The sequence below is a fragment of the Bombus pyrosoma genome, linkage group LG7 (assembly GCF_014825855.1).
Source record: "Bombus pyrosoma isolate SC7728 linkage group LG7, ASM1482585v1, whole genome shotgun sequence".
NCBI lineage: Eukaryota > Metazoa > Arthropoda > Insecta > Hymenoptera > Apidae > Bombus > Bombus pyrosoma.
The window spans coordinates 7,764,106-7,779,379 of NC_057776.1; the positions used below are offsets into that span (position 1 = coordinate 7,764,106).

General features: G+C 42.1%; 2 protein-coding genes across 6 annotated transcripts in view; one reads left to right on the forward strand and one right to left on the reverse strand.

Moving 5' to 3' along the window:
- The window catches only part of LOC122569292 (E3 ubiquitin-protein ligase MYCBP2), a 263,946-nt gene that overhangs the window by 221,775 nt on the left and 26,897 nt on the right, over positions 1 to 15,274 (forward strand). The window lies entirely within an intron of this gene.
- LOC122569295 overlaps positions 2,849 to 15,274 on the reverse strand; it is a 39,556-nt gene continuing 27,130 nt past the window's right edge. For both annotated transcript variants that reach the window (XM_043730126.1, XM_043730125.1), the window contains 3 exons: positions 6,400 to 6,819; positions 5,470 to 5,762; positions 2,849 to 4,973 (listed from right to left, as the gene is read on the reverse strand). In XM_043730126.1, the coding sequence (XP_043586061.1) occupies positions 3,209 to 4,973; positions 5,470 to 5,762; positions 6,400 to 6,780 (2,439 nt within the window). In that variant the 5' untranslated portion in view covers positions 6,781 to 6,819 and the 3' untranslated portion in view covers positions 2,849 to 3,208. The remainder of the gene's footprint in view (positions 4,974 to 5,469; positions 5,763 to 6,399; positions 6,820 to 15,274) is intronic.

Genomic DNA, 15,274 nt, shown 5'->3' on the forward strand with positions numbered 1-15,274 from the left:
ACGATCAGAAGAACAGTTTCAATCGTTTAATTAATCTTGAATTAAGTTCGATTCAACAATTTTTCCAGCTGAAACAGAGTATTGACCAATATGGTACATCTGACTTGATATTCCACGTTCAAATTTCCACGTTCATCTTGATCACTCGCTTCAGGTTGTTTAAACTCGAGCAACTTGACTAATCTAAACAAGACTAGACAAGTTCGTAGCCGAAACGTGACCCATTAAATCATAATACGCTTTTCCCAATACCAGAAGCATCGAAACTGAACAAACGGCGCGTCGTCCAAAAATCGGCCGGTCACATGCTTCCCATAATTCTACCGCCAAGAGCAACCGGTCGTCGAGAAAAATCACATCCTTATCTGAAAAATAGGCACCCATAAAGTATCCGAGGAATCGGTGCGAGATAGGGTGATTGCTCCACGTACGTTGACTCGGTATCGCGACGACGCTACACGGCGGCCTGTCGACAAAGTGGCGAGTGATAAAACACGCGAAGGATCACACCCTCGGAACGAAAGTACGACGAATCGCTCATGGAAGAAATATCGCGTTTGTTTTCTCCCGGCTATCCTGCATTTCCAGCGACCGTTCGATAAAACGTTTTCACGCTACATTGTCCTTAAATGGCGGTCCGTTCAATTTCGAGGCTGACCTGCTTTCCGTGATTTTCACGTGAATTTCGTTCATCTAGTTCCCCTTGCGTGTGCTTTTGTAGCTCTTTGATACTTGGGATGAATATGAATGTGATTGGCAATATGATATTGTAATCACTGATAATTGACATTGAAACTACCAAATATATAAAAACGATAGATTTTAGATTTTTTTTTCTTCTACAATTACTCGACATGTGCGGATTTTGGCAAAGTTGAAACGTTCTCTTTTTACTAGGATAAAAATATAATATACCTATTTAGTTTGATTCTAAGTATATGAAGTAGTATAATTCGTTTCTAATATATTTGTCTAGGTACACATTACAGGTTGGTAATTCTGAAATTACCTACCCTGATAAAAGTGCGAATATAAGATGGCGAGGATCATGTTTTTGGAGATATTTAAAGAGATACTAAATTTTAATGGTACTCCAATTTGGTCAATTAAACAAACATCTGTCCTCTTGCTAATAAGAGCGACGAAGGGTTCTTTCTCCTTTCCATTCACTTTCATGGATACTTTTCAAACACACACACGTAGTTCTATCTGATAGAAATTGCGCTATATTACGCTATAATTTTTCTGAAACTACTAAATCGTATAAATTAATTTTCCTGCTACTTACCTTAACATTTCAGCGGTGGTCGATATTTTTCTCGGCTAGACTCGCAGACTTCTCCCCTTGTCACCGCGCTCTTTTTCTCTTTCGCTGAAACTTTTCTGGTTTACAGTAAGGACCAGAGGAAGAAGGAAAGAAAGAAAGAAAGAAAGAAAGAAGTAGACAGGGAAAAAGGGAGGAACAGGGTGAAAGAGCCAAGGAGAGAGAGGCAACAGCCGTTTGAACATCAACAGCTGCATCGCAGCCCTCCCCAGCTAGCCGCCTTCTCTATTTGCTCCTCTTACATTCTTTGTGGAATAGTTTGGTCTCGCCGCGGATATACACACCGACTACGCCCAGAGAGAACGAAAGAGATTAAGAATATCTTTTTCGGGGTCTTCGGTGGCCGTCGAAACGACTGTTTTCTTCGGTCGTCTCGCTACTGTGAACCAAACGACCAGACGATGTTTCGTACGACTCGAGCACCACTGTGCCGTGTAGAATGAGAAAAAATATCCGTGTCGACCCCTGAACCCAAAACCCGCGTTCTCGAGCAAGAGAAACGCTGGGACGCGAGAGTCTTGAACGATGCTGGAATTATAAAGCGTCTCGAGATAACGTAACGTCGTACCAAATTTTGGGAATTAAACAAGTTTTTCTTTAGGCTTAGATCAGTGAAAGAGATAATTCTTATATCTCCGAGGTGAGAAGTAAGAGCATATGCTATAGATATATACCTATAGGGCTCTTATATTTTTGTGAGGTATGGAAGAAGTGGAAAAGTGGATTTCTAGGTCATGTGAATGTGTCGCTGTTACGAGAGTTTTCGAAGAATCTGGTTATGGAAGTTGCGGAATATTCCGTGATAAAATCGGTGAAGGGAAAACAGTGTTGCAACCCGCAACTGCGAGATTGGTCCAAAGGGATAATGTAGCAATGCACTTTACGGGCGTAAGACATTTGCGAGATTCGTAATTGCAAAGGTTTCCTATGGGAAAAACGACTTATAAACTCGGTGGATGCAAGACAACTGTACGGTTCGTAGCTACAAGATTTCCTCGTGGGAAAGACAAAGTTGCGAACGTGCAACAGCGACCAGGTTCATGGTCATGGTTTCGTCACACGCAAAATGAAATTTCTTAGACGTTTCTAGCTACTTTACACGTATAGTTCTTTTTATGATCTTGACAAGTCGAGGAAGAATACTTCGAGGAAGTTGTCCATAACGATTATAGTTCTCACAGATTATCTAATGCCGTCACGTTATGTCTAAAATTAATTTCTGATGGAACGATTAAGAGTATGGCGGAAGTCTCGAGAGAACTGAAACTTGGAAATTATCGGAACTGGATATCGCATCCAGCTACATAATTCCACGAACTCGTGGAAGGCGGATCGAAGAGGAGAGCGTAATTGGCCGTACCAGGTCGAATGAAAGACAGAGGAGGAATGTGGAATACTTTTTTAATAATACCTGACGAAGCAAATATATATATATATATATATATATATATATATGTATATACATATATATATAAATCTATGATACATTCGCGTCTCGGGGCCAGTCGTTAAATAAAACTCGTCTTTCATCGCTCGTTCAATTAACTATTTCTTCCATACAAACAAAAGAAAAGTTACAACGAAACCGAACAATGTTCATCCTTTCTATTAATTTCCCTATTTTCCTTTCTTTCTTTTTTTTTATACAAAAGCTTCTTAAACTATTATCATAAAAATCATAAAAAGTGTTCGATTCTTACATATCTGGCACTGTTCCTCTTCGACGAAACTCTACTAACACGTTCGGTCACCAGGCACGAAAATCATCGTTGTTCGACGAACGATTATTAGGAAAAAAAAAAAAGAACGAGAGAGCACGATTCACTTCGTAGTAGTCTTGCCACTCTCGCGCACTTATCACAGACAATCGACGACGGGCGTTCGTTATGCCCTCGCCATGTTCACGGAATCTTGGTCGGGTTTGGTGGGTAGCGGTCTGTTGGCCATCTTGCTCGCTGGAGTCGATGTTTGAGGTTCGGGTAGTTCCGAGTATAGATGGGCAGTCGCATCGGACGGTTCGGCGTATTCACAGAGCAGAGAATTGGGCCTTTTGTTGTTGCTGGTTTTCGATCCGCCGAGAATACTTTCGCCGAGAGCCTTTAAAAAACTCATGGGTCTGCCCTGATTTCTAGAAGCTTCAAACTTAGGACTGTCTGGAGGCCTGTGGTTTTCAGTCTTCGAGCTACCGAATGCCTGGTTCGAGTGATCATTGATTAGATGGTCGTTTACGACGTCTGGCGGCAATGGTTGCGGCGCTCTTCCAGCCAAAGTCGCCAGGATAGGTTGAGATAGTCTACTGGTACTGGGAACCGTCTCGTCACCAGGTAGTTCGGCGTACAAGTGATTCTGTTCGTTAGGCCTCTGATCTCGTGGCTCCGTGTATTCCGTCAGAGGTGGTCTAGGTTGTATTCCACTGGGCAATAATTTCTCCAAAGACGGTGCTTTAGTACCGACACTAACGGAAGGTTTTGCTGCACCTCTGAGTCTCCTTTGTCTCGGCTGAATCACATCGTACGCGTTCTCCTCCCTGCCCGATGGTTGTCTGTCGTTGTTATTGTTGCAGCTCTCTTCCACTTTAATCAGATCGTACAGATGTTCTATCATGTCCCTTGCCTGATTGTAGTTGTCAGGATCGTTCAGTCGTTCTCTGAGATCCCTCAGGTACTCCTCCGTTAACTCCTCGGGTAACGTTTGCGTCGCTTTGTTCTCGGTATAAGGATACAATCCTTCGGCATCTTCTTCGTCTTCCTCCGCCGGCTCTGCTTGAGTCTCAACCTCCAGAATTCGTGTCTCCGGCTGAAGTCCCGCGTATTCGTGCACGCTTAACCTGGATATCGACCTGGCAGAAGTGGCAGCGGTCATTCCACTGCTGGGTGACAACCAGCTGGCAAAGTTTATCAGATGACCGGACGTTAACTTTGGGCACACGCCGCTACGGCGCATATACAGAATTCCGGAAGCTAAGATGACCACCAACACGATGAATACAGCTACCACACAGATCACTACGATAATCCTCTTCTCGCGTTGCAATTGCTCAGAGTCGCTCATCTCCACGTCGAAGTAACCCTTGTGCCTCGGATACACGTGTGGACCAACGCTTGGTGGACTGACGCTTGGCTCTGGCTTAGCAGATGGTTTCTCGCAGACGATATGACTGCCAGGACCACAGATAATTTTTGTAAAATTGCTCATGGACATGTAGCCCTGTGGGAGATTAAAGCACTTGTCGAGAAGCTGGTCAACTACACAGAAGCTCGAATCCATCATCCAGGATACAGAGCTGTTCTTCCCCGTCACTTCGCGCGTCCAACTGTCCAGGCCACATCTACACTTCTCCTTGAAGTAATTATTACCGACTCTGGCAGAATTCACTCGTTGCGAGATCGCCGCGAATTTCAAGGAACCAGGTCTCGCCTTCTCTATATGATTCCCCGTAAAGGAGAACTCGAAGTTGGGCGCCGATGTCGCGTCCACCTCTGCCATGATCGCGTCGGTTTCCAGATCGATGAAGAGATTGTAATCGATGGCTATGTGATTCCACTGGTTTAGGACGATCGCGCCTTGGTGCAGGTTTAAGAACTCGTTATTGTTGAAGCTGACCGTGGCAGCGGATATGTCGATGGCGCCGGTCTCTACTTCGGACAACCTGCAAACGCGAGAGGAAACTCTGTCTTGAACTTTGCACATTACAGAAACTTTATCTCCAGAAGTTTCAACGTAAAGTTTTTAACTACGTTCGCGTGTTTTCACGAATGGAAAATGGAATTATCTCGCTTCGAGTTACAGATATTAATCTCTTCACTAAATTATGGCGTAATTAATTTTGCTTGTCAACTTTGAAACAAAGCAAACACGAAACATTACCGAATGGAATAAATATTCAAGGTGGAGAAAATTATATTATAATTATATAATGGTGTAACACATAATTACGTTACGTTTTCACTACCAAAAAAAAAAAAAAAAATTTAACGACATTGCGATAGTACAATATAATAGTTTCTAACGTTGGAAAAACTCTGAGCGTTCGTTAACTGTAACGCACAACAGAGTAACAGAGTAACGGCTTAACAATCTCGAGGAAGAATACAAACACGCCTGATCAAACAGTAAGCGAGACAAAGGGAAACGAGCGGATCTACCTTGAATATTGTATCGTGAGGTTGTCGTGGCCAGCCCGGAAGGCTCCCCTCTCTATGCTCTTCAATCTGACGTCGACGAACTCTAGGCTTTGGATTAACGCTCTGTCGCTGAACGCTCCGCTCTCGATCTCTAAGATCGTCGCGTTGCTGATGGTCACACTGAAAATCGTCATCGCGCAGAAGGCGTTCTTGCGGATCACCTTTGTCCAGATATCATCCATCCGAACCTCTGCAACCGCCGATGGGAATACCGCTGTCGGCAACTCCATGATTCTCACGGTTTGGAACATAATCTGCACTAGCCGAATTAGAAATCGAGATTATAGCGAATTCGTCGAATAGTGTTGCGGTTAGCCTGTTGGAATATCGCCAATTTCTAGCCAAACGTATTTCGCGTATGTATTCCGTTTATCGCGATGGATTTATGTTACGACGAAACGAATGAGAAATATAAGAGCCATTAAAATGAACAGTGTCGGAGAAGTTTGAATTCTATTATTTTATAATGCATAATTCTTGTTATTTGTTGACGTGTACCAAAACTTCTATTAAGATTTTCAGTTCAGATATTCAACATAGGTAAAAGAGTAATATCACATTTTGTTAGTATAACGTTAAATTAAAATCAAAATTAAAATTAAACGACACAAAATTCACCGTGAAAATTTTGTCGGATAAAGAATGGCGGAATCCTAAATATATACGAGCTTCACAGAAGCTAAACTGATTGGCTCCACTTTTATAAATTTTCAATTTTTCATTGCCCAGAAACATAAATAATATTCGATCTTTCAAAAAACGTGTAATCACTTCCACGAATTTATCTCGGCAGAAACACGTATAAATGATCATAAATCCCAAAGTGAATTCTAAAGAATGTCGTCACCTTTCTACTTTTTAATGTAAGAATTTGATCAGTGTAGACTTGACCTTGGTCGCTGGTCCATGTCTGCCGTGTTGAGAAGCTTCGAGTTTGAACGCGTTGCTGGACAGCTCCAGAGTGGGCACCTCCCTAATCGTGATCCAGAGCAGCCTGGAGAAGGCATTCGGTCTGATTCCAACGTTCCTACATCTCGATATCGAAACGCTGAGCGTCCCTCGCGAATTCCTGAACGCGTGGCTCTCTAGGATCACGCTGTTGCATTCGGACACTTCGAGATGCGTGTTCGGGGCGCTCAGATTCTGAAAGGCTTGCCTCTTAGCCACCAGACTATAGATCCCCGATACGTGGACTCGTTTCAAAGGCGCGCCATCCGCGAAAGCACCCGATTGGATTCTCAACTCCCTGCAGTGAGAGACCTCCACCTCCATCGCATCCGATGGAATGGTTCCCTCCAGTAACTCCACGTCCTAACAACAGAAAAGGGAAATAAAATTGGTTATTATAGCGTGTCGATCCTGTTGGTTGACGCGTCAACGGTGGAGAGAGGTATTTTAATCTTTGTGCCAGTTTCGAAAGGCTGTAAAGGATGTTAGGGGCTTTGTAAATTCTCAATATTATAAGGGTTGTTTGGAAAATTTATACCTGAGTCGAGATAGGTGGGACTTGGGTTACAATACGGGTGAATGACGTGAGTTATCGTAAGGTAGGTGTATCCTGGATATAAATCACGCTCCGCTATGAATCGTAGTCGAGAGCTGACTGATGATGCATATCTGATAAATATACACACAACCTGCGAGTGGACTGTACGTATAGAGAGCTCTGTGAGTAAGGGTAGTTGCACTTCGAAACGTCTCATTTCCATACGTCTTTCAAAATTCATTCTCTTCGTTCTCGTTTCATACGCGCGAGGAAAATTGAGAATTTATCGAGCGATGGATGATCGGTATTTGCGAAAAACTAGCAGTGAAATTCAGATGACCTGTAATTAGCTATGTGAAAGCGAGGTTGAGAATATTTCCATTTTTATTGGCACTACAGATGGCCAAGGTTTACACGTAATGGGAACAGAAGAGTTCAATTTCAACCGTCATAAAATTTATGTAATTGCAAATATCATCTTCTCGATGGGATTCTGCCTTCGTAATTTCGTAACGATAAAAAGAGAGGCGACGAATGGCTGAGGGAGTTGGGCGGAGGGATTTTAATAGACCCCAGGGAATAATTTCTCGGAATAATTTACGTGTTACGACTCGGGCGGCGATGAATAATAATCAGATAGTTAAAAATCTCCATAATGAAACGGAAGTCCTTTAGCCCTGTCGCGTTTTAAAATCAACAAGTGAATTTCTATCAGACTGAGTTACCAGGTTAACTGGTCGTACCAACTACGAAAGGAAAAAGGAAGAAAAAATACGAGAGAGAACAGGAGAAACTCGACGACCTGGAATCACTGACGAATTAATGTCGTGATAATTAATTAAACACTCTTATCATTCTCTTTTGAAATTTTCAATACTACTCGTTTTCTGTGTATGAAATTCAATTACCTATAATTAAGGTATATTTTTCGTTCTGTCAGCCAAATGGATATCGCGTCATTTTCAAAATGTCATTTTATCAAAGGTAAAAATCATATGTCGTATCAAACTTTTCAGAACAGAAAATGCTATGCAATTGTATCCGATACAACATGTTTGAAGTCCTCGGAAATATTATATCGATGTTAGACGTAGCGTGAACGAGTTCTTGGTTCGTCGAACGAGAGGTGAATCGATAATGAGACGGAAATGGTTGTGCGGGTCGAGTCCGCGTGAAAAATGAATCACGCGACTGTAACACGTACAATTACTAGGAATATCTACATCATTGGTTATGCGTGCAAGGTTGCGTATCTCTTTGTACCCATCTTTTTTTCATAGTCAGATTTGTATTATATAACGAAATGACGACGATCGATGTGGCGTTCTGTGGATTGCCATTTACGTGTCGAAAAGGTTTGCTAACGACATTCTGCTCCCTTTGAACCAACGATGATGAAATGAAACGCAAGAACCGGTCTGGAAATTCGAATGTGCTCGTACAGCGCAAGAAATCGAATTGCCCCTGGTTCCTTGTTAAACAACGGAACGAACCAATTGTTTCCTCCTCGTTCTCTAATTGCTCGTCCACGAGGCACGTTTCAAGTGACTTTATCGTCAAAACGTGTATTTCATAGTAGCTTCGTGCGTTCATCGAGACGCATGTAAATTTGTTTCTTCGAATTGCGAGCATAAACGAAAATGAATCGACTGGATGATAGCGACGAGACCGGTGAACGTTGATTGAATTAGCTTGTTCGTCATCATTAAGCACGCAGACATGCACGCGAAGCTTGCGTTTTCGGTGACATACTAATCACGTTCTCAGCGAAAGAGAAAGAGAGAGACGGTGGGGAGCGAAATTGTTGGCCCACGACGAGTTACCTTTAAAAGTACTTCCGCTGACGTCGGCTTCCTGGCTGTTCCCCGCTATCTGCACGTTTGTCAGCGCGCCAGTTTAATGAAATGTTCGAACGCCATGCTAAGCAATAATTCCGCTGTTTCCCCACTTCTCTTTGAATTGTGTACCGAACGAGTCGCGTGTACGAGCAATTACCACCAGGGAACATCGATTTCCTCGGAAGCATCAACGCGGAAAAAGGCAATAGAAAAAAACAAATATCCGTCGTCAATCCTTCTACTCGTAACAAGTCGTGCAAGAAAAATTCATGGTGCACAAACTCAAAATAGGGCACAAGCGAAAGGATGTTTTTCCTAATGTTTCCAAATGGCCGGAAAAATGGAGTACGTCTGTCGGTCGGCTTGGTTGTATCTCATTTTTCCTCGGATTTCCCGTACGCGTGCAACGTCCGTGATTTATATTCCAATCGTTGTAGAGTTTATCTTTGCAAAAAAAAAAAAAAAAAAAAAAAAGAAAAAAAGGGAAATAGACGGAGAGACTATAAAAGGGGTAGAAAGCTATCTGGTAACAGTTTGGAAAAGGTTTCGGGACGCTTTCTCACGTCGCTTGGACCGCGCAAACGTCGACTCTAGGAAATCCCTTCTGGACCGACGTTTGAACCCGATATAAGCCACGGCAGAACTTGAAATTTACATGAGAAAACACGGTGGCAGCCCCAATGCAACGCGTCGACGAAACAGTATAGTGTCTATCGACGGAACGATAACGCTGAAGTCGGGTCTGGAGTAAGGGGTGACGTTGAATCAGACAGACACGTAGAACCCCATTTTTTTCCACTGACAGAGAGAGGCAAACTACCGGAATTTCTAAAGAAAGGGATGGTTCAGTTTGCCTCACAAAAGACCAAAACCTACTACTGTGAACCTTAGGAGGATTCGTTGCACCTGTTGGAAAGCAAAGCTGTTTTCGAGGAGTCTTCGCGTCGGTATTTAGTAAGCCTCGAACGAGAAAATCGAGGTGTCGCGTCAGTTCACCGGCTAAGCCTCCGGCAGACGATTCCTGTAATCCCTTAATACCCTCGTATCTTGCGTTCTGCCTATAGTAAAAAACTGGAGGAAAGATTCTAACGATCGTGAACCTGTGGTCAGGTCTAACGCTAAGAAAAATTCCGACTTCGGCAGACAGCTGTAACACATTTCAGTATTTCTTTTAGCAATTTTTTATTTTCCAGTGATAACATGTTTTTATCCATTGGACACGTCTATTTCGAGATTTATGCAGAAATTTGAAATATTAAAACTTCAAACTTACTTATGTACGTTTGATAGATAATTCTGATTGCGTATACATGAGTTAATTGTGAATTTACTGAAAGATCATGAAAGTCTGTGGAACAAAATTGCACATTCGACTGATCGAGGTTTCATTCGAAGATTATGCGATTTCTGCTACTTTCACGATGGAACTTCCTCTTTTTCGGATCGGAATTTCCGACAATTTGTTTATCTTTCTCGTCGCGCTATTCTCGGTACGTATACTCGCATTTCGTTTCTCTGCGAGTTTCGGAGGAAGGCCTGCCCCTTTTACCTTCGTGGCGCAGCTAAATTCGTTATCTGAGGATATTTTGGTTCGCGAGATATCACAACATCCATTGGAGAGTAAGCAGCCCAAGTGATTTCTCCTAGCGACGTCTTGATTCATTGTAATGCGTTTCGTGGCCTACCGGAAAGAAATACGATATTCTTCCATGGAAAGCCCGCGCAGGAGATAATTAAATAATTGTTGTTCTGTCACGGCTCTGGTAAATCACGCGGCCATCTGGTTGCACTAAAAATTCTCATCGAGCCCTAGGCATCAGCCTTTCTTTGTGGAAAACCACGTCAAATGCTGCTTTAAAACATTTTAACGAAAACTTAAACTTCGATGTTTCACTTCCTGCTCGCTCATTAAAAATATTACTTCCCTCTTATCCTGATTCGACTTAAGAAATGATTGTTAATATTTAGAATAAAGAAGTAAAAGTATAGTATAAATAAGATATCTACGACTTTAAACTCTACTTTTCAGTACCTAGCTTTAAAAGCTATACGTAAATTATCGTAGCATTTTACATTTAAGATTTACGTCTGCCTTCAGCATAAAATTCACATTCTTTTCCTCTAAAAAGATCGTCTTTTACTTTCTCAAACTTATAAAAATGCCTGGAAATGAAAATAAATTATCCTAGAAATTAAAAAGAATCTTAAAGGTTAAAATAAATTATTCTAGCCCCTACATCGTTTCCCATTTAAATTCCACAATTATCCTGACCCATAACATCGAAACCACAAAATGTCGCAACAAATGTCCCGAGTTTTCCTCGATTCTGAGACAGCAACTGGAAGGATCGCAGCTACCATGTTCCATGCGTTCACCAGTGAACCGATGATTCACATAGTCGCTGCTCTGTCTCTGCTTTTAATCCACACGCTCGCGATCTCATCTCTTGCGACACGATTAAATCGTTGTAACACAAATCCGCCATCTGTTTTTCTCGTCGCGTCGTCGATTTCTAACGCAATTCTCCGTCACAATTTTCCATCGCGCGAGGCTCACCTTGAACTCGTGCATCGGCGGAGGTCGGGTGGAAAAGGCTGCGTCGATCGGACGTCTTGTAGAAACGAGTTGTCGCGCGTCGACACGCTCGTTGCGCGGATTAACGCCCACGCGAATGTTAATTAGACCGGGCGAACCGGGACGCGAAACAAGCGAAGGAATGGGAACGGTGTCAGAGAATCTGCCGCGAGAACAATGCGGCTAGTGTGTCTGGAAGTCGCTTGAAATTACTACTCGAAACTTGTTTCTCGATTGTGAAGCCTGATTAGAGGAGTACGCGTGCTACTATGAAGTAGTGGGACGCTACTTCTACTTCGTGGAAACTCGCGGACATGCTGTTTGAGTGAGAAATACATATTTAAATAAATAGAGGAAGTTTGTGGATGGATTAAGACAAATGTGTATCAGAATTAAGTAGTTGGGTCTTTATATAATGCAGCAGTTCTGATGTTGGTAAAAAGATAGTTTCCAAGAAGTTGAATTGTTTTACTGTCGCTTCTCCTGCGATTTCGATTTTTATCTCGTGCCTTTATATTAAGAAACTTTATAGATGCGTTTGAAATGGACTGTCGTCGCTTCTTTTATTCTACTTGTAATTTTTCCTATGATATAGAAGCGTTGTAATTTTACTCATTTAAGAAGTTGTCTTCAATAGGTGCTGAGTATTATTCTTGATAAATATTTCGCGTATACTTAAACGTAACAGCATATAAATGTCTCTTAATTACGTGCATTATGAAGAACGCGAATACCATTCAAAGGATGGACGATGTTCCGAGAGAAATCAAATCTAAGAAAATATGTCACGCAAAAATCTTGTTTAGAGTATCAAGAATCTGATTGCAAGACTTTAGGCTCCAGGGAAGTATCGCGGTTGTGTTTGATTTTCTTTCACGGAAAGCGAAACGCAAAGCGGAAGAAATTCAGATCAAGTGAACGAACCTGCATGGAATCATACTGACATTACACTTTACGTGAAAGATGAAGCCGATCGCGTGACGAGAAATGATCGAGGACAGGGTGCGGCGATGCGACTGCAATTACTTCCTGCTGACCACTCCTGACCCGTCACTCCATTAAGAAATGAACTCGAAACGGAACCGTCGAATTACCTTCTGTTTCGCTTATTACTGCAATCTTCGCATTATAAGCACCGTGTGCAGCGCAAGCCACTACTCGTGTAAACCGTTTTATCGTGATTCGTTTTATCCATTTCGTCTCCCTTGGATGCCCTGGAATCCTCGATGTTACCGCATTAGGATGATTTCATGCTATCATCTACTCTCAAAAGTAATGAAATAAAATCCTAAATTGATTATGAAACTCTCCGAAGATACTAAAGTTTCAAGTTCGAATTTTCAATGTTGGTAGAATCTTGACAAAAATTACCTAAACAAAATAAACGAAATATCACGAGTTTATTAAAAAGGAAGTTCTTCAGTTTGTTAATAAAAGGGTACAGCATTGGAAAATGTTAACCATGTTTGCATCTTGCAATTATAATAGCTGTTAGAGAACTTTGTTCTTTTCCTATTTGCCAAATAATTAAAAATTCCACAATAACTCAACTATTTGACTAAAAAATACACTCTGCTGAGAATCATAATTAGTCCATTGTTATTTTTCATAAATGAACGTTTGTCGTTTATCGCTATAAAACATTCAATAAATTTACAACTTAATTAATTATGGAACCAAAGAGTTAAAATTTACGATTAAATGCAAATACTTAAAATCACAATCGACGATAGAGACCTATAGTAATATCAACAAGACTGCCAATAACACCTATAGGTCCTTCCTTTTTTTTTTAGAGATCTTCTCAATTACGTTTCGCCAAGAATACTAAAATCTATTCTGTTGCTGAATTCTAATGTACAAGCCATTATTCCGTCGGTGTCATTAAAATTTCATCACTTCTACTCGAGGAAAGAAACCAAAGAAAGTTGGAAGTTTATAAACACGATTCCCCGTAACGTATGATGGTTGACTCGGAGCGTCTTCACGGGTGCATCGGTGACGTCAGGCTCGGTGCATCGCACGGGAACAGCTGGGACGTTCTCCGAAATAAAGAGAAGAACGGGGCCACCAAAAGGAGGGAAAACTCTTCCTAGCAGTTCCCTGCGTAAGTCGAGAGATACACGAGGACACCCGTGCATTTCTCTACGCTCGATGAATGACTAAGACCGCTCTTAAAATTCGTGCCATTTCGCACGCTGACTCAAAAGATGGAACAGGGATAACGTCGGCTATTTCTGCACCTAGTTGCCAACACAAAGAGGAGCGGTCGAATTATGAACGGCTCTTAAACTCCGCCGTCGTAATCGTCTCTACGTCGTTCAATTAATTGTGGCGTCTTCGATATGGATTCTAGAACGTTGAATTGCTTCGTGCAAGAACAGGATAATATCAAATTTTGAAAACAATGGCGGATTCTTACTGTATCATTAGATGAGAATTATTTTTCACGAAGTTCAAGAGAATATTAAAAATCTTTAACAAGCTACGGGACAGACTCGTTTATCTTCATGGACAAACATATTTTTCACGCAACCTAGGTGAAAATTTTGAGAAAGAAAAACGCGGAGGATCATCGATGATACAATTTGTCTATGAAACGTTAATGTTAAATAGACTACCGAATTGTCTTAATTACTCCAAAACTTACTTCCCATTAACATATCCTTACATAACCACATACCGTGCAACATAACTAAAAACAAGTCGAAAATTTGTCAGCTCGTTGTCAATAGACCAAAGAAGCATGCAACGCTGTGTTTGAAAAAAAAATTCTTAAAAGGATGCCTAGCATACGGTGTACAGTTTCAATAGGGGGATGAAGAGCAGTGGTGAGGAAATCTTAGCGAAATAATCGAATTTAGTCGGGTCATAAGCGACAAAAGGGATGATGTTACCCTTAACCCGTAGGGTTTTCGCGTTTCGAAGGTTTCTGTCGTGAAGCGATAGCTATAGACGCGACAACGCGATGTCGTCGTTTAAGGGGAGGTTAAGGAGGAGCTGCGTACGAGAACTAGCCGCCAGAAGCGATGACTGAGAAGAAAGTAAACAAACGAAGGAGAAGTCAGAGTCTCGCAAGATCTTGGCTGCTGAGGAGGCGAGGAAGGAATCTGTGCGAGTTGAAACTATACAAGGGTGGCTCGCTGCCTGAGGGTAAATAAACGATTTAAGACGGTGGCGAATGCACGGTGTGCTCGCGAGATCACGACGAAATCCACAGCGAACGTAAACGGGGAAACAAACGAACCATCAATTAAATTTGCGATTAAGCAGACTTTGCTCGGAGCTCGTAACCGGCGTTATTTGCCATGGAAAAATAGGCCACCGCGGATAGATAGGAACGTGTATACGGCGTTAAACAAAGTCTCATAAATTGCGGAGATAAATTAAAGCAGAAGTGAATTAAAGCCGCGTTGTTGAAAGACAACCGCGACTTCGTCGAAACGAAGCTTTTGATCGCTAAAACCATTCTAGATCGTGGAAAAATGGAAGCACGCGGATATGCCGCGATTCTTTGCCGTAAAAGATTTCATCGTGCGAAAAAGCAAGGGCGGAAATTTACAATCTCCGTAGAAATTTACGGATACAAGCAAGAAAGGTGAGCGCGACGGTATAAATTACGAGAGAGAAATTATGTCGGAAACGCGAACGTTTGTTGGCAACGTCATCGAGGCATCTGTACTACGAGAATACGCCCAGTTTGAATCGAGCAGCCAGCAGAAGGCGTTCGAAGCACTTCGAGCCGCGTTTCGAAGTACCGTCGACCCCCAAATTATACGGTTGAAGAAATACTCGATCGAGAAGATAAATAATTAAGCAGTATCGAGGAGCGTGTCGCGAATGCCGGAGAGCAAAGCGCCGCCGCAA